The sequence below is a fragment of the Solanum stenotomum genome, chromosome 4, assembly GCF_019186545.1.
Source record: "Solanum stenotomum isolate F172 chromosome 4, ASM1918654v1, whole genome shotgun sequence".
NCBI lineage: Eukaryota > Viridiplantae > Streptophyta > Magnoliopsida > Solanales > Solanaceae > Solanum > Solanum stenotomum.
In genome coordinates this window covers 5,863,734-5,889,746 of record NC_064285.1, presented here as the reverse complement: position 1 = coordinate 5,889,746, position 26,013 = coordinate 5,863,734, and the positions used below count along the sequence as shown (strand labels likewise).

The following is a 26,013-nucleotide window of genomic DNA, read 5'->3' as shown; positions in this document are numbered from 1 at the left end:
ACAGAGAAAATAGTAATCAATACTGGACCAACAGAGTCTTTTAAGTGTGAAATTATGATAAATGAAGTTGTTAAAAGAGGTTGAGGTAGATTAATTAAGATGTACAATTTCTTAAAATCAATGCAATTTAACTAAAAATGGGATATGATGATTTTTTTTTAATATAGATGATATATTTACTAGTTGAAAATAGATTTTAATCTTGTTAGTATAATTGATTTTGAACTTATTAAATATTTTTCTAAGAGTACTATTTTGACCTTCTCATATACATATTTATCTAAGAAAAGTGAGAATAGATCAAATTTTTATTTTTTTATTTTTGATTTCTCATATGGTGTTTGAAGCTTGTATAAAGCATCGACTAAATTCAGATCGCATACATATTGTAAGATCTATTTGAAAATAACGCTCCCAATAAAAAAAAATCATATTCAGAATTCAAACTAGATCAATTTGTTTTAACCCAACAAGTCATGTGAGAAGATAAAGCATCACCATAAACTCGACAACTTATCAATAATTCTCTCTTTTTTTCTCACCATTCATTATCATTATTATCATCATTATTATTCCATCTTTTTTCCCTTCTGTCTTCTAACAACAACATTTGTGGGCTATGTGAAAGTCAACAATCCAATTAAAATTATGCTCATTTAAAGTTTTTCGAACCCACCAATATATTTGTGGTAGAATAGTTACGAATTTTTTTTTAATCTTTAATCAAATATTTCAAATTTGAGTCTCTAAATATGATGAAAGAAAAATCCTTCGATCGTCTCAGAAATATACCCTACAATATGTGAATTCGAATTTAAATGAATCCTAATATAAATATCAAACACCAAATAAAAAATAAAAAAAAGTTTTCCGATCCACGCCTTACAAATAAGTACTACTAGTATATATTGCCTTATTATTGCTTCCCTACACCCCCGATATTTTAATTTCACAATAATGTATAGGTCATATTATACAAATTTTAAAAACTTAATTAGTTCCTTATTGTACTTAAATGTGTAAAATAAAATGTTAATTGTTAGTTGAAAAGAAAGAAACACAATATATTCCCTTAGATTATTGCTGATCAAAGTAGTAATAATTTTGGCTGGCCAACATTTTGGTTTACTGTAAAATGATTCCCCTCTTTTAAAAAAAAAAACAAAAAATATTTTGGTGGATACTTATAAAATGACACTATTTATAACTTACTCTAATTCAAATCTCAATGATATATTCTATTAGATTATAAGAGACACACAAAAGAAAAACCGAAATATATAAATGACAAGTAAAGGAATTTTAATATCTTAATTTTTACTGTGGCCTTTATAATTAGATTGTTGTATGATACAAAAGTCCTTAAAAAAATGAAAAAGTGACATATATATTTGATGACTGAGATCGTATAGCAGGTGCGATTTCATAAGGAAAGTTTGATCGATAGTTCATTGCATTGAACTTATCTAACACAATTTACATCTTTTGTAATTCGCAAATTATTACATAAGAATATATTGACCTATTGTGTATTAAAAAATCGTAAATTATTTAATCTATAGATCACAAGTTTAAGTCGTAATAAAATATGACGGTTCTTTGATTTATGCATCGAACTATACTCACAAGTATCAAATCATGTACCCCACATGATATAACTAGTATCTATTGCACAAGAAGTTATAACAAGAACTTTTAACAACTAAAAATTTAAATGCAGTAAACCATTTTCTCACATTTTTTACACCCATGAACAAAATAAAAGGAAAAAAAAGAGAGTACAAATTACATTATCCCTGCATTTATTCTTTTATAATATGCCTCTTTTCTCTACCCCTCCCATTCCTCAATAAAACTTTATTTTTTTTCAAATTTCAAATAATAAATAAATAATGAAAATGAAAATGTACTTTTACCACAAAAATAAAAATAAAAATTAACAGCTATACCCCTTTACCAAACAAAAAAAAAAACATGTGTAAACTTAAATGCCTTTGCATTAATTTCCAAATGATTTTTTTTTTTACTGCAGTCACCGTCTTCTCTCGCCAACAAGAATTTCTGAATACGACAAATCTCTGCACAATCTGTTGCCCCACTTGCCATTCCCAATGCACAGTCACTTGATGCTATTGCAGTGCAGTACTGCTTATGTTGTTCTCAATTTTATTTTTGTGCTTATAATTTTAAACTGCAGCAGTAGTTGCTGTTGTTGTTACCGTGGCAGCCGCCATTGATGATGGTTGTTGTTTGTTTGTGACCATTTCATAACCATTACCTTCGTCTTCTTCGTCCTCTTCTTCTTCCAAATCGTCTTCGTCTTCGTTCTGATCCATGCTGTCACTTTCATTATCGTGATGATGATCACGATTTTGTTGTTGTTGTTGTTGTTGCTGCTGATGAGGTTGATTTTGAGGAATTGGCCATTGTTGCTCGGGTTGAGCCATGATGGGAGGAGGAGTGAGAGGATTATGTGGAACAACTTCGTGCTTGGCTTTTTCTTTGTAGAGTGCTTCCAGCTGGTGGAAATATGGGCAAGTTTTGGAATCTTCTGGTCTTTTTTTGTTGCTTTCTTTTACCTTCTTGAAGTACTTGTTGATGTTCTCCCATTTTTCCTTGCATCTCTTTGCATTTCTATTGTATCCTATCTTTCGCATTCCAGATGAAATTTCTTCCCAGAGTGGTCCTTTTGGTCCATTTTCTTGGTATTTTAGATCTAGGCAGGTTCGGAGGCTGATCAATGCTTCGATTTCTTCTTTTGGCCATCTTGATGAGCTTACTGGAGAGAAATTCTCGCCACCATTATCGGATTTTGGAGGTTCAAATGATTTTGCAGACACCACAGGTAATGTCAGTGCCTGTGGCAGTGCTGGTGTTGATGCTGGTGCTGGTGCTGGTGCTGGGGTATGTATTGTCATTGGTAGTGATACCGCGATAGCTGGTGGTTGTGGTTGTGGTGGTGCACTGAATGGCTTTTCGGACAATTTTAATTGAATTTGAGCAAGTGGAAAAGGAGAAGGAGAAGTATTATTAGTACTATTCGGGATTGGTGCGTTTTGCTGTTCAGTTATTTTTTGCAAGAAGGCGATGATTGTTGCGTCTTTTGCTGCTGCCATTGATCTTTCTTGGACTAAAAGATCATGTTCCCGATTCAATCTAGCCATTTCTTGTACTCTCCATGTCTCCTCTCTCATCAGCCTGTCCCTCTCGCGCTTCTCAAGCGTTTCCAAAAACTTCTTCTGCAATTCCTCTTGCTTTTCAATCACATCCTTCATCAAACTCTCAAAGAATACCTTCCATTTCCGCTTCTTCGTGTGCCTCCTTTGTATATCCTCATCTGACGAAGTTGAAGAAGATGAAGTTGAATTCGACAGAAAACTTGTGGTAATAGTATTACCTTGAGGCCGATTCATCTGGTTCAAGTTATTAGCTATCGGCTGTAGTGGTTGTGACAGTGGCAGCGCAGGTGGAGTTGTCATAACATGACTAACAGCAGGCTGCGCTGCTACTGTCACAACAGTATTCTGAGAAACAACAAAAGAATGATTATGATTATGATTTTGTGGCGTTGGCGTTGGCATTGGAGGATTTACTGAATTATTTCCTGATCGCATTGGCATTGCCATTGTTATCGGTGTTGCTGCTAATGGAGGTGGCGGTAAATTAGAATGAGAAGAGGGATTGTTTTCCAAAGCCTGTAACTGATCAAAGAAACGATAAGTTTTTCCATCTGCTTTCGAAGCACGGCCTTCTTTCGTTCTCCTGTGATACTTGTAAACATTTTCAAATTTCTCTTTACATTTCTTGGCACTTCGATGATAACCCAAGTCCGCCAATTTCCTGATAAACAAACAACAAAATTCGCAATGAAACAATTTTTGAAATAAGATAAAATACAAAGAACAAAAATCTTAATTAACACCTTGTCTTAATTATCTGATCTCATATATATTCATTATTCATTGGTAATAATAAAACAAAATCTCATACTACTAATACTATTTTTATATACATAAAATAAAACATAAGGATTAAGAAACCATTAATTATCAAGATCTTTGCTAGAATTTTCTGAAAAATAGTGAAAGCACAAAAAGTGTTGAAGAGGAGTAGAGAAATTAATTAAACTCATCCTAAATTTCTTGCTGGAATCAGCAGAAAATGGTATAACAACAAAACTAAAAATCACCAAAAAGCTTGACACTGAATTCCTGATAAAAAAAACTGCTGAAATAAATAATAGTACTTTTCAATTCCAAATATAGATCTCTTAATTTTGTTCAAAAAAGATTCTATATACTGAATTCTATGCATGATAATAATGATGATGAAAGAGTAATTAAATGAACCAAAAGAAAAAAACAGTACCTGGAAACTTCTTCCCATAACGGTCCTTTAAGACTTGAATCCTTGAAAACAACATCCATTTCCGATCTAATTTTCAGTAAAGCTAAAGTTTCTTGCCTCGGCCACCGATTTCCACCTGAATTCCTTTCACCATCTTCACCGCCAATTGACAAATCTCCTCCACCGCCACCACCTTCACTACTTCCTCCACTTTCCGGAGCTTCTTGTGGTGGCGGTGGCAGTGGCAGTGGTAGCTGTGATGGAGCTGCCGAAACGGCAGCTCCATCACCTGTAGCAGTAATAGTACTGCTAGCTATTAAACTTGAAGAAACACCAAGCATCTTTTTCTAATTCTAAAAGAGGAGTCAGCCCTCTTCTTCTTCTTCTTCTCAACAAGCAATTATAGCTCAAAAAAATTATTATAAATAAAAATAAATGAAACAACAAAAAAGATTGGTGAATTCTGTGGGTTTTTATGAAGATGGGGTGTAGTGAATTTGTTAGTAATTTATTTCGGTGGGATCTGTCTGTCAATCTCACACCCCCCTTAAAATACAAAGAAAAAAAAAAGTATACACACAAAAAAAAGAAAAAGAAAATAAAAAAGCAAATGTATTTTCTTTATTATCAAGATAACCCAAAAGGGTCACTTTAGTTCATTCAGGCTGTTATAATTATAAAATAATCGCTATGGTATAATATTAAATACATACCAAATAATGTGTATCATCTATTTTATTAATATTATTGAAATATATACACATAATTTGTTTCGTATATATACATAAAAATATATGTATAATTGTAGAGAGAGCGACGACGAGGATAATAAGTTGGTTTTTGTCTGTCCAGCTAAATATAGTTAAAAGCCGGCTCAAGTAGGTCATCTTTACTTTTTTGGCATTTTGGATTTCAGTGGCTGTTGGCTATACTTGTAAAAAAGGCAAATAAAAAGGAGAAACAATGGGCGGGGATTAGGGGTCGAGCAGAATCTTAGTAACTCAGTTCGTTGATTATCTGAGCTGTCATGTTATTGATGAGAGTTGAGTTCGATTTTTTCACCTTGTAATTAGCTGAAAGAGGGGGTGAGGTGAGTAACTAGGGGTAGATGAGGGGGAGGGAGGGGGGGGGGGGGGTTAAATATTGAAAAGGCAAAAGCATCTATAACATGAATCCCATTGACCTTTTAAATCATAGATGCTAATCTGACTAATTTTATATTACTTTCACCTGATGATGAATGATATGAGATCTCCTTTCTTATAATATATACTTTATTAGTTTGATTCTAGGAAATTCCTAAAATGTCCTTGAGAGTTGTTTTTGAAGGTGCAAATGATCTCTTGTTATAACTACTTATAAAATGATTTTTTAAATATCTTATATAAAAAATAAAGATCTCTCATTTGTAGAAATGACAAACTTTTATAAAGGATTAGAAAATTAAATCTCTGATTTTGAAGATGAAGAATCAATAGAGTTATCACAAAGGGATTTAAGTTATTTATTTCATCATCATCATCTATATATATATATATATATATATATATATATATATATAAAATAAAATAAAAATTATTCAACCATTGTAATACAAAATGGTGAGAAACAATCTTGTGATTGCATCTGTGTGGCCTAGTGGTCAATGAAATAGTTGAGAGTCATGATATCTCAGGCTCTGATTCCAGTGGAGGCAAAAATATTAGGTGAGTTATCTAGTACCTGTTGTTGTTAATAAACGCACAATAAAACAATCTTGCATTTTATCCCGAAATCATCTTTTTCTTATTGCTCGTACTAAATGGCTCCTTAATACTACTCCCTTTGTTCCATTTTACCTATCCTGTTTTGTGATCCCTTATTATAATGACATTTCACTCTAATGACCATTTTCTTTGGAAGGAATTTTTCATATTTTTACTTCTATATAAGAACATTCCACGTATAATAACAATTACATTTATTATAGTAATACACTCTTTGTAAAATTATTCGTCTACAACAGTCATACTCAAATACTATATAATAATATTTTTTGTAAAAAATATATTAGGTAGAAGATGAATACGAAAATGTTGATGAAGAACCTCAAACTATTGTTAAGCTCTTGAACGACCTTCAAACAAAAGCTATTAAATATTCTTTTCCTCAAAATTTCGTTAAAAAATTCATCATCATCACTGAGAAGCCAAAAGTTACTAAACAACATACCATCATAAAAAAAATAATATTATGATTGAGCAGATATTATTTTGTACTATCAAAACATAAAACTTTTGACTCATAAAAATTACTGCCAATTATAGGTAAATGAGGTTTCTTTCCAATTAATACTATTTTTTGAAAAATATTTTTACTTTTCATAGAGTGAGTAATTAAATTTATGAAATTATGGAGCTTGTGGAGCCACGTAGGTATAGGGGACCCTACAGCTGGAGGGTGACAATTTTGGAGTTTGAAAAGAAGTTGGTTATAATAATTTGTTCAAAACCTAAGTTATAAAAATTAATGACTCAAGTGGTCCTCGAATTGCAAGCTGCAACTCGCATTTATTGAAATCAAAATCGCTAGTAAATAATTTTGATCAGTCAAACAACGGTGAAATTAACTATACACACTCTATGCTCATCACACAATGAAAGCCGATCATAGTTAAATTAGTTAATTTTCAAATATTAAGCTAGGATATGTACGTACTTTTTAAAAAAAATTAATCAGAAGTTTCAAATTTTAGCTTTAAAATAGAATTATAATTAATATAAAATGTTTTTATTTTAAATTAATCGAGGTTTATAGCAGATACTAAATATCAAAGCGAAAAAAAAATTAAATTAGTGAGATGTAGGCCATTTGATGTTGAAATTAAGTAAATTCTGTTAGTTAGGCTGCAACCTACCGTAATAAATGGTAGAGATTTTCAAAGAGGAAGTTCTCATCATTTATTCAGTGTTTATTTTTAGTGTACAAATGAAAAATTAATTTTTTGGGGCCATTTCACGTAGCTACTTTTTGTCTTTTTATACGTATGCAATACTAGTTTTTATTTTTAATATAAAAAGGATAAATTTGTTAAGTTATAATTGACTTATATTTATCTCTTTGTGAATTTAAAGAATGGTTAGAAAAAAACCAAAATAAGGGAGATCAGCGTAATATTGTCATTCACAAAGAAGGTGAATATTATAGAGCGAAAACGGAAGCGAAGCCTTTGAAGTTATACTAATTAATTTTTTTGTTTGGTCTAAGTATCTAGAGATATTTATTATTGTTGCTCTTTATAATTTATTTTTATAAAAAAAATCTAAGATTTTATATAATTATTAAAAAATAATAATTTAATTTGTGAATAATCATAAAAAATTATTTCCACTATGGTGGGCCTATTTTGCCTATGATTGTATATAGGTTAGTTAATGTGTGGAGTCAAACTTTTTTACCTAAGAGTTACCAATAATTAATGCCAATTATGGACCCCACCAATCAATAATTCATGTAAATACAAATGAGCAATAATTACAAATGATTTATAATCAAATACATAAAATTATACATGTAGAATCTTGATTTATAGTTTGCGTGAACAAGTGAGATAAGCAAAATATATTGTTTTGGGAGCTAGGCTGGAAGATATTAAATAATGCATTATTTTGGGTTATTTCAACTAACCCAAAGTGAATTGTTAGAGTAATATGTACATGATATATGATTTACTTTTCTGTTTAGTTTATTTCTAAAAAAAATAATGTATATTTTTATATCAAAAAATTATTTAATTTTAAAATATTTTATTTTGTTTTTAATAAAATACTTTACAGTCATATAAATATTTATATTTTATTTTAGATCATATATTTTTAATTTTTTTTTATATTAAATTAAATAACATCATATAAATTGAAACAAAGGAATATACCAAAAGCAAAATGGGGCACCCATCGTTTTGTTGCACATATTTTCAGAAAAAGAAGAAGAGAGGTGAATGGCACGCAATTGATGATGAGAAGACTAGCCGCATTTTCTTTACATTTTACTACTAATCATATTTTCTTTTCATGAAAAAAAATAAAAAGGGAAAAAGACAAATATACTCTTCAATTTTATAATATAAATAAAGTATTTATTGTTTAAAAATAATATATATATATATATATATTCTTTACGTCTAATAAATAATGTGTAATTAGATGATGAGAGTATATTTGCACTATCTTTCTAATGAAATAATATATTCGCTCTAAATTAGAACGTTGAGGAATATATTTTCCACTTTTTCCTAAAAGAAATTATTGAAGTAGAAGCTGAAAAGTTAATTCATAAATAAAATAACATATCAAAGTGTAGAATTTTTAAGATAAAATCAGTTTAAATTTATGAAAAATACTGTTCAAGTCTCATAACTTAAGACCGTTTAGTAGAATGATGTTGAATACTTTAGAGTGCCACAAAATAAAAATAATGGTATATAACTTGGAATTAATCGAACTAGAGATTTAAATTTGTAGTTCTTTATAAATTTATTTTTAATTTTATGAACTTTTATCTTTTACGATCTTCATTTTTACGTGTATAAAATATCTTCATTTTTATGCATTCAAGATCTGAAAATGTTTTTTTTTTAATGCAATTTGTAAATGATTATAGAAGATCATTTTATCGAATTTCTATTATACTACGGTCTATGGATTTATGTTGTGTGTGTGAGATTTGATTAATTACGTATGAACTATGTATATATTTATGTCTATATTATATGGATGGTAATTATAATTAGTGCATGTAATTATTATTTTTTGTAGCTAACTTTATTTTTCCTAATTTGTTTTATGTATGTGTTTCATTAGATCCAAGGTGTTTACCTAATTATATACCGTCAGTTCATATATAATTTTATATACACATCTACAATGTTATATTGTTATGTCCTCTTGTATAAATTTATTTCGATTTAAAATCGAGTGTCTATCAGAAAGAAATAAGATTGTGTATATATAGTTTATTCTCTTCACCTTATTTATAGGATTATATACTGAATATGTCTAATTTTTCTTATCTAAAGTAACTTGAATCTCTCGAGTCCCAACCTGAACCATTTCAACAAATTCCAAAATAATTTATGGACCTTAAAAAAGTGAAATTAAGGAACAAAATTCGAATACTCAAAATGAGGAATTGATTTTTTTACGAACACATATTATAAAACTTAACATTAACAACAAAAGACAGATTCAGAATTTAAGTATCATAAGTTTAAATTCGAGATTTTATTACACTATATTTGATTTTAAAATTTTATCATCTATATTTATTTGATAAATTTCATTTTACATATATAAGATTCAAGCCAAAATAATTGAATTTGGATGAATTAATTATAAGTTACTTTCTACATACGTCCACACTGACGAAGACAATAATAATGTATAGATAATTAAATTAAAAGTATAAGGTATATATGTATAATTGATGCCAAGCACTACTTACTGTCAATTTAGTGGTGAGTAAGAAAGATTCTTCTAGCTGACATTATTAATTAAATTAATTAATGTGATTTAATCTTAATTAATTACAAATCCTTGATGGCAATGTGAAAATGGATGTTGTTGGCATAATTGAGTTTACTTTTTAGAAAATACATAAATGAAATAGTTGATGTCTTCATGTTAGTAAGTATTATTATCCATCCGAGATGTGGTGCAGTGAATGATGCTACTCTAATTTTAATCAGAGGTCCTAGTTTCAATTTTTGAGTATAAAAAAATTCTTAATAAAAAATACTACTTCGATATGAGCTCTATTCGATATGAATCTAGATTAGTTAGACATCAATACAAATATCGAACATGGAACGAAAAACCTTAAAAAGTATTACTAACATATAGTATGAGATTGTAATCATTGTAAATTAAATATACTATACTCTAAGCCCCATATACTATTGAAAAAGTTAATGCTATGAGTTGGATGAAGATGATGTGTCAACATCCATATTTTAAATTATTAAAAAGACACTTGGATATACATCTTTTTTTGTACAGTTGTAAATCAATTTAATATGTTTTAATTTTAACTGAAATCACTTATTGTTGATTGCATTATTATTTTCAAACTCTAGATTTATTAATTGACTAATTAATACCCCCACGACAACCTTGCAATATTTATTATTTTTGTGTTAATTTTTCTTTGGGTCAATTTTTTCAGTTTGATTAATACTCTATTAAGGTATAGTGGTGGTTAGCTACCATGTATAATTGGTAATTTGGTATGAGACCTTTCTATTTCTTATTTTTATTTGATATTTGTTTTGGAGTTTGATTAATTTGAGTTTATACTGAAAAGTCTCTTTACATGAGATAAAAACGATTCCTACTAAAGCCATATCTATTTTCTAGCTTTAAACTCAAAATTTTAATTTAAAAGAAAAGAATATTTATCATTCCACCGCACCCATTATGAATTAGTTGTGTGATATTTTGATTATTGATTTATACTCAAACTTTTCTAGTAAATAAATTATAAGAATTATTCCACTTCCACGTTACCTGCATCATATACTAGCGGTGGATACTTTGTTAACTTTGTTAATTAATTGAATATAATTAGTAGGTGTATAGATAAAATTATGTTTGATATTTTAAAACAAAAAAGTATTCGAAATTGAAATTAATAAAATAAAATATTTTTGAATTATAATTATTTCCTATGTACCAAAAAGAATTTAACGTTACTATTATACTCGATGACTCAAATAATTTTTTTAAAATATTTTGATTTTGTAGTACTTATGTATCCGATCTAAAAAAATATTTACTAAGTACATATTATTTCATAGAAGTAAGAAACTAATACCCATAAGAGAGGGTTGTTTACCCTTCACGTTCAATCTTGAAGTTGTGCCCTCTTAAAGGGGTAAAATAATCGTTATAGATCGATTACAATTTTTAACAAGTAATAATTATATATTTCGTCATAAATCTGTAATATTTTTTTGATAGTATATATTAGTTGTGTTGAGTGTATATATTAGTTGTGTTGAGTATTGACTTTAATATTCCAAATTTCACTCTCATATTTTTTTTTTCAACTTACGAATAATTAATTTTACAAATAATTTTTACATAAAAACACAAACACGAATTCACATGGACATTTTCTTTTTGAACGTGGCAAGAACTATTTTGCACAAACTCCATACTACAGCACAACACACCACATTATGGTAGGGTCCTTCAACTTTGTAAGTTGTAAATATGGGCGGATTCGTCCGAACTCAATAATTTCTGCGTAAATTTTTTCTATATATATTAAAATATTTATAAAAATATTTGATTGTGAATCCTGTTAGTATCATATATTAAGTGAAAGATATCATAAAGATCGTTAAATTTTAAAATTTTGAATCCGCTTTTAGTAGTAAAAAAAAACATTCCCTAATTTTAGTGAACATGTACACAAATGGATGGCCCAAGCTGTAAGGGGAATGTGGCAAAGGTTATCCCCTCTTATTTACATCATACATAAAGAGTCATTTTTTTTTCAAAACATTGCATGATTTTGTCTTTTTATTGCAATTTTTTTATGCTCTTTGCATTTGTGACTATTTTTTTATGAACGGTGTTTAACTGATTTTCCTTTACTGGTGGCTATTTTTTTAAAAAATTATTATTATTATTACTTTTTTCCCTCCCTAGGAGCTTCCACCCATTTTGCTCCTTTGGTGACTCGAACTCGCAATCTTCGAGTTGAAAGTGAAGAGTGTTTACCATCCGAGCAACTACCTCTCGTTATGTATGTGGCTATTCCATTGGCTTTAGTTCAAGTTTTATATTTATATAAATTACATTCGTATATATAAGTTATAAATTTAAAATCCATAATTTCAAAGGACAGACGAAAATTCAGAACCCATAAACTTCAAATCCGAATATCCAGCCAATGCCCCTTTTTACTCACCAATATATAAAATCTTAAATAAAAATGTTATTAGATTCTCAAAGCAAGTCATGATTGTGGAGTTGTGTTTAATATGAATTTCCCCTCTCTTTTTCTCTTTTGGTTCAATTAATCTATATATTTTATTCTTTAAAATTTAACTCTGTTTTTATTTTGCAACTTTAGTTGCTGTAAGTATCTGTTATTATTTCTCTTTCGTCCACCAAGAAAATTGAAAAGACAAACAAAAACCATTAATAAACAAAGTTGAGAATTTATCTTCTTTTTTTTTTTTTTTTTTTTTAGTTCTCTTTAAAGTATGATAAATATTTGATCTTCAGAATCTTGTTTTACAAACTAATTCTTGGTTGATCTAGCACGCAGTAATTATATAAAAGAGTTGTTTTTTCTGTCTCAATTTATGTGACACTCTTTTTTCTTTTGTTTATCTCAAAAGAGTATCAATTTTTTTATAATTAAAAATAATTTAACTTTAAAATTTTCTTTTTTATCTTTAATTATATAATTTATAGTCATAAGGTTTGTTTTAGACCATGAATTCAAAAAGTTTCTTCTTTCTTAAATTTTATATCAAATTAAATGGTGCCACATATATTAGGATGCACAAAAAAGTACAAAAACAAGAGTAATAAATAAATATAGTCAACTTATTTTTCAGTTAATAATTTCTTAAGGAAAATTTAAGAATATAAAACATGACGAATAAAATAGATCGATAGAATAATTATCTTGGCGAAATTGAAAAATTATTGATGTGTATGATAACTACTTCCTTGTTTATTTGTCCATTATTTTAAAAAAAAAAAAAAATTTATGTTTACGTATTTTTTTAACATATCAATTTTTTTTATTACTTTCCATATACCCTTAGCATTAATTATTGATTCACCAAATCATTTTTCAAGATTTAAATACTAAACATCAACTAATAAGAATAACATGATAAAATAACCATATCAATTATTATTTTCTTAATGGGTGTGTTCAGTTCCAAATATAATATGTAAAAGTGAACAAAATAAATATTCTCTTTGTCCAACAATATTTGTCCACTATTGACTTTGCATACTTCTTAAGAAACTATAAATAGAAGGGTAGTTTTACTATATCACCCTTTGAATATAATAAAAACAATGTCTTGAAAAATGAAATAGAGAAATGATTATATTTAATGATAAGATAGGAACTAAGTGTAAACTTATCTATTGATTTCATAAAATGGACAAGTATTACTGAATATCCCAAAATAATATAATGGACAACTATTATTAAATGGATAAATGAATAATTAATTAACTACTGCATTATTTTTTCATCTTGTAATCCCCTCTCCGTTTCCCTCTTTTCTTGCTTCCAATTTTTATTTTATTTTTAAAATAAACTAAGAGTGTGACATGGACCAAAGTGAGCTGTCTATATGGAAAAGTTACAAAGGGTTTAATTGAACATGGTAGGCATGCGAATATTATAGACATAAACCATGTGTCATCCATGTGGATTTAACCCTTTCAATTTATCTGTCATTAGCTAAGCAAACCACTCAACTACATTTTTCCTTTTCACTCCTCCACAAAAATATAATTATTTAATTCTTGGTAAAAAAAAATAATTATTGATTTTTATATAGTAGACAAATTAAAAGGGATAGAGTAATTTGCAATCCACAATTCTTTAGGTAGAAGACTATTATATAGAGATTTATTTTGGAATAGTTACACACTTGCATTATTCAATTATTTAATTTATAAAATATATATAAAAAATAAATTTATAAAGAAATTAAAGAAGATTTAACATTTATTATATATACGTAAAAAAATAATTTTTATTATGTATAAATAATGTAATTTTTTACTAAAAAGGGATCACATAAACTTCCTTGGTGTTACTGGCATCACCCCTGACTATAAATATAACATATATATCAATACACGATAGAAGGGTAATATATGATGGTTGTGTATATCTTATGTATTATAAGTCAATTATTCTATTAAATATCTGCTAGTTTTATTTTATTTTATGGAGATATATACATTTAGATAATTCCGCTTATAAAGATTTTAAGTCGATGGAAATAGTTCATACTAATAACTTTTTTTTGTCTCTACGGTAATTTAAGCCTAATCTCCGATGATATACCAACTTGATTTATATATATATATATATATATGTGTGTGTGTGGAGAATTTGTGGGTACATTTACTTACTGTTATTTTGATTGATGATTATTTATGACAATTTCTGTAAATTCTTTCTTTTTACCATTTTGTGAATGTTTTTGCCACTAAGTTGTTACTAACATTATATTATCTTCAATTTGCTAATCATAACTAATTAAGTTCGCTTTCCCTTAAATGAGAAAATGTAATTAATTTCACTTCCTCACATGGGAAGAAAGGAAAAATGGAGAGACAAACAATCAATAATAACCAACGAGTCCTAACTTGAAAATTTTAACTTGTATTTAGTCAAAATGTTATTAGTCAATTTAACAAGTTCCTAATTAGAATTTTTTTTTTTAAAAAAAATCAAGGTTCATTTTCTAAAAACATAATATCAATGTCAAACGTAACTCATCCTTGGGTTTGAGATACCTAATGTTCAATTACCCATGAACTGTTTATTCATTCAAATGTCTAGTTCTGATTTCTCGATATATTTGAAGCGTTATCAGAGACGGAGTTAAGTGGGGGTTCGTGGGTTTGGACGTACCAAATAGTTTTTTCGTAGATCTTGTATTTGTATCTGAAAATTAAATAAATATATATTTATATTAACTTGTGAACCCCTAACAAAATTAATTGACAATTCAATGATAAGGAAAAGGTCATGGAAATGCTTTCCACACAAGTAACTTGGGTTCAAAAATATTTTTCTCTTTTGATCTATTCTAAAATTTAGAACCCTCAAACCCTTAATCAGAGGAGGATTAGAACCCTCAAACCCTTAATTATGGCTCCGCCTCTGAGTGTTATAATCTCTCATTAACTAAGTGTGTGCATGTCTTATTTCTTATATAAAATATTGGGAAAATGATTAAATATATCCCTGAATTATTTTAAATGGGTCTATTTTATTGTATGTTATATTTTTTTGGTTAAAAATGTCCTCAATGTTGGTTTTTTTTTTTGGGGGGAGGGGTTCAAATATGTCCTCCAATTACAAATAAAATTAGCTAAAAATACCCTTCTTACTAATGGTTACTTCAAAACAAGGAAAAATTATCTATTTTTACCCTTTGAACTATTTGAATTAAGACATTTTTGCCCTCCATTGTAAATTTGGGACAAGTTCTCTTAACAGTGAAGACTTGAAAAACATACATCATAGATTAATTTAACTGGCCCAGTTGACACCCTTAGGACCACCTCCCTTTACTTCAGAGTCTTAGGTGCAACTCTTCTAATCAGAAAAGAGTCCAGTTATGAACATGTATACTCCTATCCTATTATTGCTTCTATTACATAGAAAATCGTGTGATTCTTTCTATCGTTGTACTCGTACATGCTCACTCTCATGGAATTGTATTCCTCCATTATATTGTTGTTAATGTGGAAAAATAAAGTTTAAACAGTATTTACACCACAAACTCTATAATATTAAACCAATTTCTTGAGACATGGGATAATACATTTTGGTTTTATATTTTGTTATTGACTTATAAAACCAAAACCAAATGACTTTGTCTTTCTTTTGTCTTTGAAAAACCTCTCTAAGCCAAACACTAGGAAAGTATACAACCTAATATCTAATTAAAGGATTATGTTGGAGATACATAGTCTAGAGCTAATTAATCAGATAATTATAGTGTGATTAAGAAGCAAGACAAGCATGTGAAGAGATTTAATTGCAATCTAATATAGCTCTGTGAGACAAAGCTTTAATAACACACATGAAAAGATGTTGCTAATTAATTAATATGTTTAATTATCAAATTATTAAAATTCACAAAAGTCATAATGTAATCCACATGCCTTTGTTTACTAGCTATATATGTTAGCATCTACACATGCCTCCGACTAATTAATTAAGAGAATATACTGCCAAATGATTATATATATATATAAGGAAAAAACAAATTTCATTTAATCACACCAAATTCAATTATGAGAGTGACTTTTATATTTTTACATGATTTCCTGAGTAAAAAAATTATCCAACAATATCCATTTACAAAATTGACTCTTTATTAAAAAATAATTATAGACGTTATATACACATGGGATATACAATTATGTTGTATCACGACGTTGCATTCTTGCATACTATTAAAGTATATATTACATGTGAATTTTACACTCCAAAAGTATACGATAATTAGTATCATTATAATATTAGCCAATTTCATTTTTTTTTCCAACTTATTGAGGAAGAATTTGCAAAATTATATATTTGGTGGGCAAATTTTCCATCTCTAAAAAAAAAAACGTTATGATTTCTTCCCTTATTAAAAAAAAAATCAATTGTCCTTTTTGGGGCTTCAATTTTATTAGTACGATCCTTTATAGGAACTATCCATGTATGCCTACTTAATAACTTTTTTTTTTTAAATAGCTAAGAGTGGTATTTTCTACGTCTAAGAGTGTTTTCAATCTCTATTAAAGTAGGTAGAAAATTTTGGACACAAATTTATAATGAATTAATTATAAATATTTAAAAAAAAAAAGAAAAGAAAAATCATCAACATGGAAAGAGAGTATTCAATTGACGATCCCAATAACATAAAATTTTTATATCTCTGGACATCTATTGAATATGCAGATTAGTAATTTAGATTTCAGTAATTCAAATGGATTAGAATTTTAATTTAATGTTTCAAATTTTGAATTCGGCTTTGGTGGTATGTTTTAAGTTCCTTGTGAATTTAAATGCAAAGCTTTATGTTCTCTAATAATAGCCTTTTTAATTATAAATGAAATGAAGTCTCTTGCATTAAATCATGACGAAAAAGATTGTTATTTGTCTAATTTATCAAAACCTAATTTCATAGTATTTTCTTCATTTCTTTTTATTTATCACAATTCGCTTTATGAGAAAAAATTTGACTGATTTTTAGAGGTAAATAAAATTCAAACAATTCAATAATTAAAATTTAGATTTTTGAAAACTTTATGAAAAAATACTATAAATTGCCTTTCTCATATTAATATGACGAAAAAATACATCTTTAAATGTTAATCAAAATTTATATAATTCAACTCTTGAAATGTAAAATATAACCGAGTAAGAGATATAGATGGAGTATTATTTTAGAAGCTATTTTATTCAAAGTTTTCGAAGAGAAGATGAATATCACATAATGACATAAATGTATAATAATATTAATTAATTGTTTTATTTTTGCCATGCTAACTTCCTATTTTTATTTTTTTAATATGAGGATGGGCGGCGGAATATAAAAAGGTTTTTTTTTTCCTTTGTCTTTAATTATTAAAAAATAGAATTATTAAAATTGAAGAGTAAACTGCAGGCCAGCCATTTCAAGTGCAATCTGTTATTCTTGTATCATGTTTTCTATTTTTTTTTTTATAAGATAATTATAATAAGAGTAAATTTTAGGTTTAGCAAACATAAAAATCATATTTGTATGTTATAGCTATAGTTTGTATAATTGCGCTCCATAGCAAACTTTATGTTTGTTATGTCTATTAATCTATATATTTCGGTATACATATACATAAAAAAATATGTATGTGGTCTATTTGTATATTTTGGTATACAAATGGGTCCTGTATTTGTATATTTCGATATACAAATGGGTCATGCATTTGTATATTTTGGTGTACAAATGGGTCCTGCATTTGTATATTTAGGTATACAAATGAGTCATGCATTTGTATATTTCGATATACAAATGGGATGGCAAAAAATATGGAATGTTTGCTGCGAATTACAAATAAAAGAAACTATGGCTATATCATTTAATTTGAATTAATAATTTGTTATTTCATACAATTTTCTCATATAATAACATAGCTTAGTTCTTTCATAGAAAATAAGAAAACCTAAGTATATAAAGGTAAAGTACCTTGTTTGATTTGTTCACCCTCTTAATCATGGATATTATTCTTGTGGCCACTTTTTCATGCATATAGGTCTCCTTATTTTACCCCTTTTATATATCTATATATATATATATATATATTAATTATATTCATACATTTATATTATTACATATCTTATCATTAATTAAGAATTTTGTAACATATACTAAGGAAGATACACCTAGATAAATTAAAAGGAGAGAAAGGAGAGCGAGATGGGGAGGTAGGCAAGCGAGATAGTCATGTATCCCAGATACATGTGAATCACACTAGATACATGTATTTGTATGTATCTGGTGTGATTCGCATGTACCTAAAATATCATATATACAAGAGTGGCGAACGAGACGGGAGGAATCGAGGGAAGTAAGCTAGATTTGCCTATGTATAGAGATGGCAATGGGGCGGGACGGGTTGAGCTTAACCTGCAAAAAAATTTAACCCCGCCCCGTATAACAACTTTTTTCATTTTCAACCCGCTCCACTCCACCCCGCATAACCCGACCCGCATAAACTTTTGATTATTTCCTTTTTTAATTAAGTTTGATACTAAAAATAAAATTCATAAAAATAAATTCATTTTCTCATTAAGTTGTATTAATTCAATAGATAATGACTTAAAATTTTGTTTTTTAGAGGTTAAATTGGGATGCATGTAAGAAACCATATTAGTTTTGATTGAACCATTTTCATTTACTATCTTGAATATTTTAGTGACTTCAAAGAAATTATCTTGATAAATTATGCTCTATCACTCTTATAACATGTAAAAATTTAAACTTAAGTTTGAACCCGCATAAAATCGCACAGACCCACAACCCACCTCACCCCACATTAGTTTTTAAAAACCCACTTCAACCCGCCCCACATCCCACCCGCCCCACATATCCTTAAATCCACCCTGCCCCGCATCCTCCCATTGTCATCCCTATCTATATATCCCAGATACATGCAAATCTACTTCGATACATCATATCTAGAACAAGTTACACCTAATTTTGGCTCCATGTATCACGAGATACATATATCTGGATGTACCAAAATCAGATAAGATTCGTAATATTGCAAATTAGAGCGCATCCAAATAATTAACCCCTAAACTAGTGAGATTTCTGTAAGTTTCCCTTCATATTTCTCTGATTATTTCTTGTGTCTATTCTCCACAATAGTTCTTCCTTTAACAAACCCTGTCTGATTAGTAGAAATAAGCACAAAAAAAAGGTCGTATAGTAGATATACCGAGTTATCGCGCTAAAATAAGAATGATTTTTTCCCTCAAAATGTCAATTTCATCTTAAGCAAAGAAAATAAATTGAAAAAACAAAATAAACAAAAGAATGGAAGAAGGGAATCAATCCCCATTACCAAAAAAAGAAAGGAGCATAAAAAAGGTGAAAAGAATAATTTACAAGTGGGTAATAAATTGAAAAGTGAGGCCCATGAAAATGAAGGTGCATGTTAAATGTCACTATTAATGGGCCCATAATAAATGGACCAAAAGAAAAGCCCACATTGAGCAGCTGTGTGTAAAAGGGACATTTTAAAAAGGGGAAAAATAGTTCATGTTGACTTCAAATACCAAACCACAATTTGATTATTTTTTTTTTAAAAAAAGACTTTTACAGGATTATCCTAGCTGGATAATAAAATAAATTATCCATCTATATTCATTTACAAAATTGTGATAATTTGAAAATAAAATATTTGTTTCGTAACGTAAAGCTTCAGCTTAAAACTTTAAAGTTACACCAAATTAAACGCAACTGAAACATAGAGATAAAGAGATGAAAAGGGTGAAACCTCAAAAAGCGGCCATTAAAAATTGCATAACCTAATTTCATAAGAATAGTAGGATTATAGTGTTATATACTTTAAAGTCATAACCAATGTATATATATGTTGAATATTTTATAAACATTTTTTCTTAAGAAGGTATGAGACAAAATATTTAAAAAATTAATATTTTGGTTTCATGGACATTTCATTAATTACCCAATAAAGAAATTCTTTGTGGACATATGGTTGATGTTACTTTCAGAGTCTTAAGTCCACTTGATTTGATTTTACTCATGTCAACTTCAATGTGATGCAACAAGAGAGGAAAAAATAACAAATAATTGGATTAGCTTTTTGTTTGCAAGCTATATTATTTTATTTATGCTTTTTTTTTGGGAAAAATTTTCAAAACAACAATATTTTATCTTTTAGTGGGACTCCTTAGCAACAGTTTCATTATTTATTAAAAATGTCATTATTTTAGTTTGTTAAGGGATTAGTTATGTATTTATTTTATTTTGATTAATTTGAAAGAATACAAATAATTAATAACAGAATAGAGAAAATCATGGAACAAAAAAATTCAAAAAAGGTAAACAAGATTTTAAATACGAATCAGTTACGTTTTGAAAAGAGTATAAATAGTCATCTTTCCGTCGAGCATTTTTTTGCTTTCTTCTTAAGAACATCAAAAAAAAAAATTAAAATAATTTAGTTTGTCTTCCGAATCGTTCATTTGATAACTTTCAAAGCTTCTTCGAGTTGAATACGACATATTTTTGAAACAGAATTTTTCAAAATTGACAACTATAAATTTGTCGCATTCAGTGAACAATCGAAAAACAATCAGCTATTTTGTTTTTGATTTTTTTATTTGTTTGGATGAGATATTCGTATATGTCGAGTACAAGAGTGTTTTTTTTTTCTGATTGATTTAGTGATATCTTTGTATGCATTGGGATTTATAACTTTTTTTGGATGTTTTGTATCCAAATTATGATGTATAACGAATGAAATTGTTTTTTTTTTTAGTTTAGTAGTTGTTTTTCTGTTTGAATGCATATAATAATTTGTATCTCATTAAGTTAATGTAACTAATCGATCATGTACTATATGTTGAATACAACAATATATGAATACAAAAGTGAGATGAAAATACAAAGTTATAAATACAAAGTGAGATTGAATATAAAATTGTGAATACAAAAGAAATACTCTCTTCATTTGAAATACAAAGTGACTTTGAAAGGTAAAATACGAACTAATGGATCATGAACTATATGTTGAATACAACAATATATGAATACAAAAGTGAGATGAAAATACAAAGTGAGATTGAATATAAAGTTGTGAATACAAAAGAAATTAAACTCTCTTCATTTGAAATACAAAGTGACTTTAAAAGGTAAAGTAGGCACATAAAATACAAAACTTGTTGGTATACAATTAGGTTGAATACAAAACAAAAGAGAAATACAAACTTGTTCACATATAAATTGAGATTGAAATACATAATGAATACCCAATAAAATACAAAATTGTTAGCATACAGTTAGGATGAATACAAATTAAGAAGGAAATACAAACATGTTGGTATACTAATTGGAATTGAAATACAATGTAAAAACAAAAAATGTAAAACTTGTTGATTCAGACATTGTAGACAGGCAGATGCTTTCCCCAAATCTAAAGCCCTAAAAGCAAATATAAATGTATTAAAAACCAAACAAAATAATCATATGAATGAATTTGTAGATTCTAATAAATCTGAAATATTAAAACGAAATCAAAAAAAAATTGTTTAATCAACTAAAAATCTAAAATATATAAATTTTACATGAATATGTAAACAAACTTGCATAAAAATCGATATTATCAAATATTAAAATGTATTAAATAAAATAAGCATATATATGAATTTCTAGATTCTACAAAATCTAAAAAATTAAAAGAAAATCACAAAAGAAATTGAAAAAAATTTGAAAATCATAAATATTTGAGGAATACCTAAACAAAATCACATAAAACTCAAAAAATTCAACTGAAAATCCGTAATATATAGAATCCGGAATATACACCATAATCGGTGATTTTAAACAACAAATCAAAATAAATCTAAATAAATAATGGAAATTACCTCGCCAATCGAGAAATCTGCTTGAATTAATAAAGAGATTACGTTTAACAATCGAGAAAATTTCTTGAATTAAAATATATATTTTGATGAACAATTTGTGAGCACCTTGAAGAAAGAGAATCTGAAAACGTGAAAAAAGGGGTAGAAACGTGAAAGGTGAAGATGGAAGGATAATGAGTATTGGTTTAATTTTTCTTTTCTTTTTAAACAGTTATTAATTTAGAATTTGGTTCAATATAGGATTGTTTTCACAAATAAAATTAATTTTAAATACTAAAATCTGAATACATATTATTTTCCAAAATATTGCCATTCTGACATTTTAAATAAATATTTTAAAGTGTTGTTATTTTGACTAATTATGTTAGGTATTATGACTTAATTGCTAATTTTCCCTTTTTTGTGGTTTTCTCATAAATATCACACTATTTGTCCTCAATTGACAATCCAAGTTATAGTGCACAATTACATCTAGTTGTTCCTTTTTCAGTTGTAGTGTATGGTTTTTCTAACCCGAAGTGTTAACAATAAACTCATGTTGCCAAACTCCACAAGCATCATGCATTAGCTTACCTCCAATGACACAGATTCATGATTTTCATCGAGTGGATTCGAAAATAAAAATGTAGCGCTTGAATTTTGAATTTGTAACCTTAAGGTGAATTTTAAACCCCTAAACCACGGAACTAGCCTCTACCCGTGTTCAAAAAATTCAAAATCTATGCAACATTATTTTTTGCTGAGGGAGTTCGGATGAACAACCTGGCAAGGCCCTAGATCCGCTCCTACCTCTGAAGGGATGATAAATTAGAAATACAAAAACAAAAACAACAATTGGACCAGAGAATGCGATTGCATTATAAGGTCTCAATTGAATAGATCGAGCAAGCTTGAATTGACGTAACATGAAACCTATCAAGCCAAAAGCTCCATAGAGAGCAACAAAAGTCCATAGACCCCCAAATTGACACCGAGTAAAATCTCCTTGTGTTTCAGGACCCCATAGTAACAACAACGAATGTGCTAAACTATTAGCAGGAGTAGAAACGGCGGCAGTTAAGAAATTGCAGCCTTCCAAATAAGAACTGGCCAATCCATGGGTATACCATGAAGTTACAATTAGAGATGAGTGTGTTAGGTTGGGTTCCTACTTCTACCAAGGAAGTCATTTTCCTTGTTTTTAAACAACTTATCTACATAGAGAAATATTTACGCAACATTTTGACTAACAAACATTGGAAAATATTCTCCGTACCAAACACGAATGTGACAAACAGAAGCTTTACTCTTTCAATGGTCAATCTGGATATGCAAAATATAAGAACAATATGAATTGGATGAGTAACTCTCCAGTTTTCACCTCAACTTTCTGGCAAGAAAATGCAGAGACTGGATTCCTTGCTTCCCAGTTCCCACCATTATTGTGCCTTTCTCCGAGAAGATTATTTTAGATGAGAGCCAGCTGAAGGGCTTCTACACGGTCGAGTAAGATGGAAGCATACAAGTTGTTGGGTCAAGGTACATTTGGATAGAACAAACAACTTGCAGGATACACCTAAAGATTATTTTGTCAAATCATTTGTGGACTGTGTTTCACAGCTAAATGAAGAGGCTTCCCCACTGTGAAGCTCGAAATATGGGACGAAAATTAAAGCGGAACACTTGAACACATTATAAACAGGAATTAATTAAGGCTGTGTCATCCAACTGCCAATCATCCTTTGATATTGTTAAATTCAACTGATCCTGAAATCGTGAACGAATTAGAATGAGGATTGTGATTATGGTTTCATTATCAGCAACACAGAAGTTAAAATTAGGCTTGTGATTATAGTGAAATTATCAGCAAAAGGTCAATATCATTAATACAACTGCACAAGCATTATGGGAGAAGGACTTTGAGAAAAGAAAATGGATACCTCTAATTTATCGGCGTCTTTGTTTGGAGTAGCTTGGGGGTCCGACACTTTGAGATCCTCTACCGGGAGAATCCATTGATCCTCTAAAAGAAGCATAAGCTGCTTTTGCTGAATCTGGGACAGAATCCAGAGAAATTGACTCCACAAAGCATGCTGTATTGATTCGTGTCCTCTCGAGTTCAGATTGAAGTAGCTCAGAACTATACTGCTGCGCAAGAGCCTGTGAAATTCAGAACAATCCAAAGGCATGTAAGAAAAGGTGGTGAAACACTTCAATGACAATGTCTAAACTATATAATTTGGTCCAAGGCAAATATGATAGCCAACAGAAAACTTGCTGGTTGGACTGAACTTTGTGATAATAAACAATATTCTGTAAGAAAATTTATGTCTTAACGACGTCTAAAGAATATTGCATAGAAAAAGGACACGACAAAAAATCTGGAAAAAAGTCTATAGAGAAAGTATTTCATACAATCAGATCATCAGGTGATATAGTCCCCCCTTGCTGCCTTTCATCCTGAAGTGCATCATCATTTCCACGTGTTTGCCGACGACTATGGCTTGGAGTCTCAACAGTCTCTGGGACACTCTCAGTTGCTTTCTCTAAAAGGACCCCTTGTAAAGTTTTTAGAGACTCCCTTGCTTCATGTGTAAAGTAAGTGTTCAATATGGTCTCAAAATAATCAAGCTGCAGGATTAAGCCATACAGACTATCAGAGTCAACGCCATGCAGTTAGGCATGGGAGAGCATGACCTATCCATTTCAGTTCCCTGTTTTATTCTATCAACTTTCAGTAGTCCATAAAAAATATGTAGAGAAGCAAATGCAAGAACATGGAATCGAATCTGAACCCTCTCTACATTTTTGTTTTAAAATATATTTCTGCTTCTACTTGTTGCAACCAGCATAAAAGCTTAAGCAATACAAAAGCACTCAATCAAACAAAAGCAAAAAACCAAAAAACCAAATTGTATTTGCACCATCCAAACAGAAGCTTTCTAACAGAAAAAAAAGTGATTCGGGGAAGCACTAACAATTTAACTAACCTCAAGCATAAGCTGACAAAAGCCATTCACGTCTAATACTGTAAAATCTGTTTCTTGGTTTTCATGGAAAAGGCTTAAGAAAGTGTCTATTAGACCTTCAACAAGAATACCAAGTGTCTTATCCAACAGAGGCTTACAACCGGCAAAGACCTGTAAGAGAAAAATCAAAATTAGAAAGTTAGACTAAGCAATGCGGGAGAGAATGGTATAAGAAAAACACCAAATAAAGATAAGAGTTTTGAGATTTAGAACTTTTTAAACTATGCACCAGACAAATCAATTAAAATCTCCGTCTACCCAAAATATGAACGAGCAACAATATCCCCAGAAAAGTGTTGGAGAATTTACCTCTGCATGTACAGCAACTAAAGTGTGTAGTAAATCCACAGCAGCATCTCGTACTCCCTGCAATGCATAGAAAATCATGCTATCATTCCAAGTGGAAAACATTTTCTGTTATAGCAGGCCAAAATGAGAAAGACTTCTTACCTTAACTGCTGGTGCAGCACCCCATTGTACACCACTCTCCAACAAATAGTTTACAGCAGCTGTTCTGAACAAATTTCTCTGACAAAAAATTTCCAAAAAACAGAATATTAGGAATCCTCCAATCAAGGACAAGGCAAAGTTTAAGAGCAATTCTCTATTCTTTTAGAGAAATCTTCTCAAATATCAAACACAAAGTATCAATATCTTGTTGTCAGCTTTTGGTTTTTTCAGGTTACACCTCCCAATTATTGAGGATCAAGTCATCAGGGGTCCGTGGGGGGGGGGGGGGGGGGGG

The 26,013-nt window shown here is 29.1% G+C and overlaps 2 protein-coding genes across 4 annotated transcripts in view; both read right to left on the bottom strand.

Moving 5' to 3' along the window:
- Positions 1–1,775: 1,775 nt before the first annotated feature.
- LOC125863165 (trihelix transcription factor DF1-like) lies at positions 1,776–4,879 on the bottom strand. Its single transcript, XM_049543331.1, has 2 exons — positions 4,369–4,879; positions 1,776–3,840 (listed from the first exon to the last, which is right to left on the bottom strand). The coding sequence occupies exons 1-2, from the start codon at positions 4,686–4,688 to the stop codon at positions 2,187–2,189; spliced, it is 1,974 nt and encodes a 657-aa protein (XP_049399288.1). The 5' UTR covers positions 4,689–4,879; the 3' UTR covers positions 1,776–2,186.
- An 18,471-nt stretch (positions 4,880–23,350) lies between these two features.
- Positions 23,351–26,013, bottom strand: part of LOC125863163 (exocyst complex component SEC5A-like) — a 30,354-nt gene continuing 27,691 nt past the window's right edge. Inside the window, exons 17-22 of one of the 3 annotated variants that reach the window (XM_049543325.1) lie at positions 25,719–25,796; positions 25,578–25,634; positions 25,230–25,379; positions 24,655–24,870; positions 24,180–24,399; positions 23,351–24,006 (exon numbers count right to left, since the gene is read on the bottom strand). In XM_049543325.1, the coding sequence (XP_049399282.1) occupies positions 24,187–24,399; positions 24,655–24,870; positions 25,230–25,379; positions 25,578–25,634; positions 25,719–25,796 (714 nt within the window). In that variant the 3' untranslated portion in view covers positions 23,351–24,006; positions 24,180–24,186. Of the gene's footprint in view, positions 24,007–24,162; positions 24,400–24,654; positions 24,954–25,229; positions 25,380–25,577; positions 25,635–25,718; positions 25,797–26,013 lie in introns of those variants that run through there. The other 2 variants (XM_049543324.1, XM_049543326.1) reach the window with 2 other exon arrangements.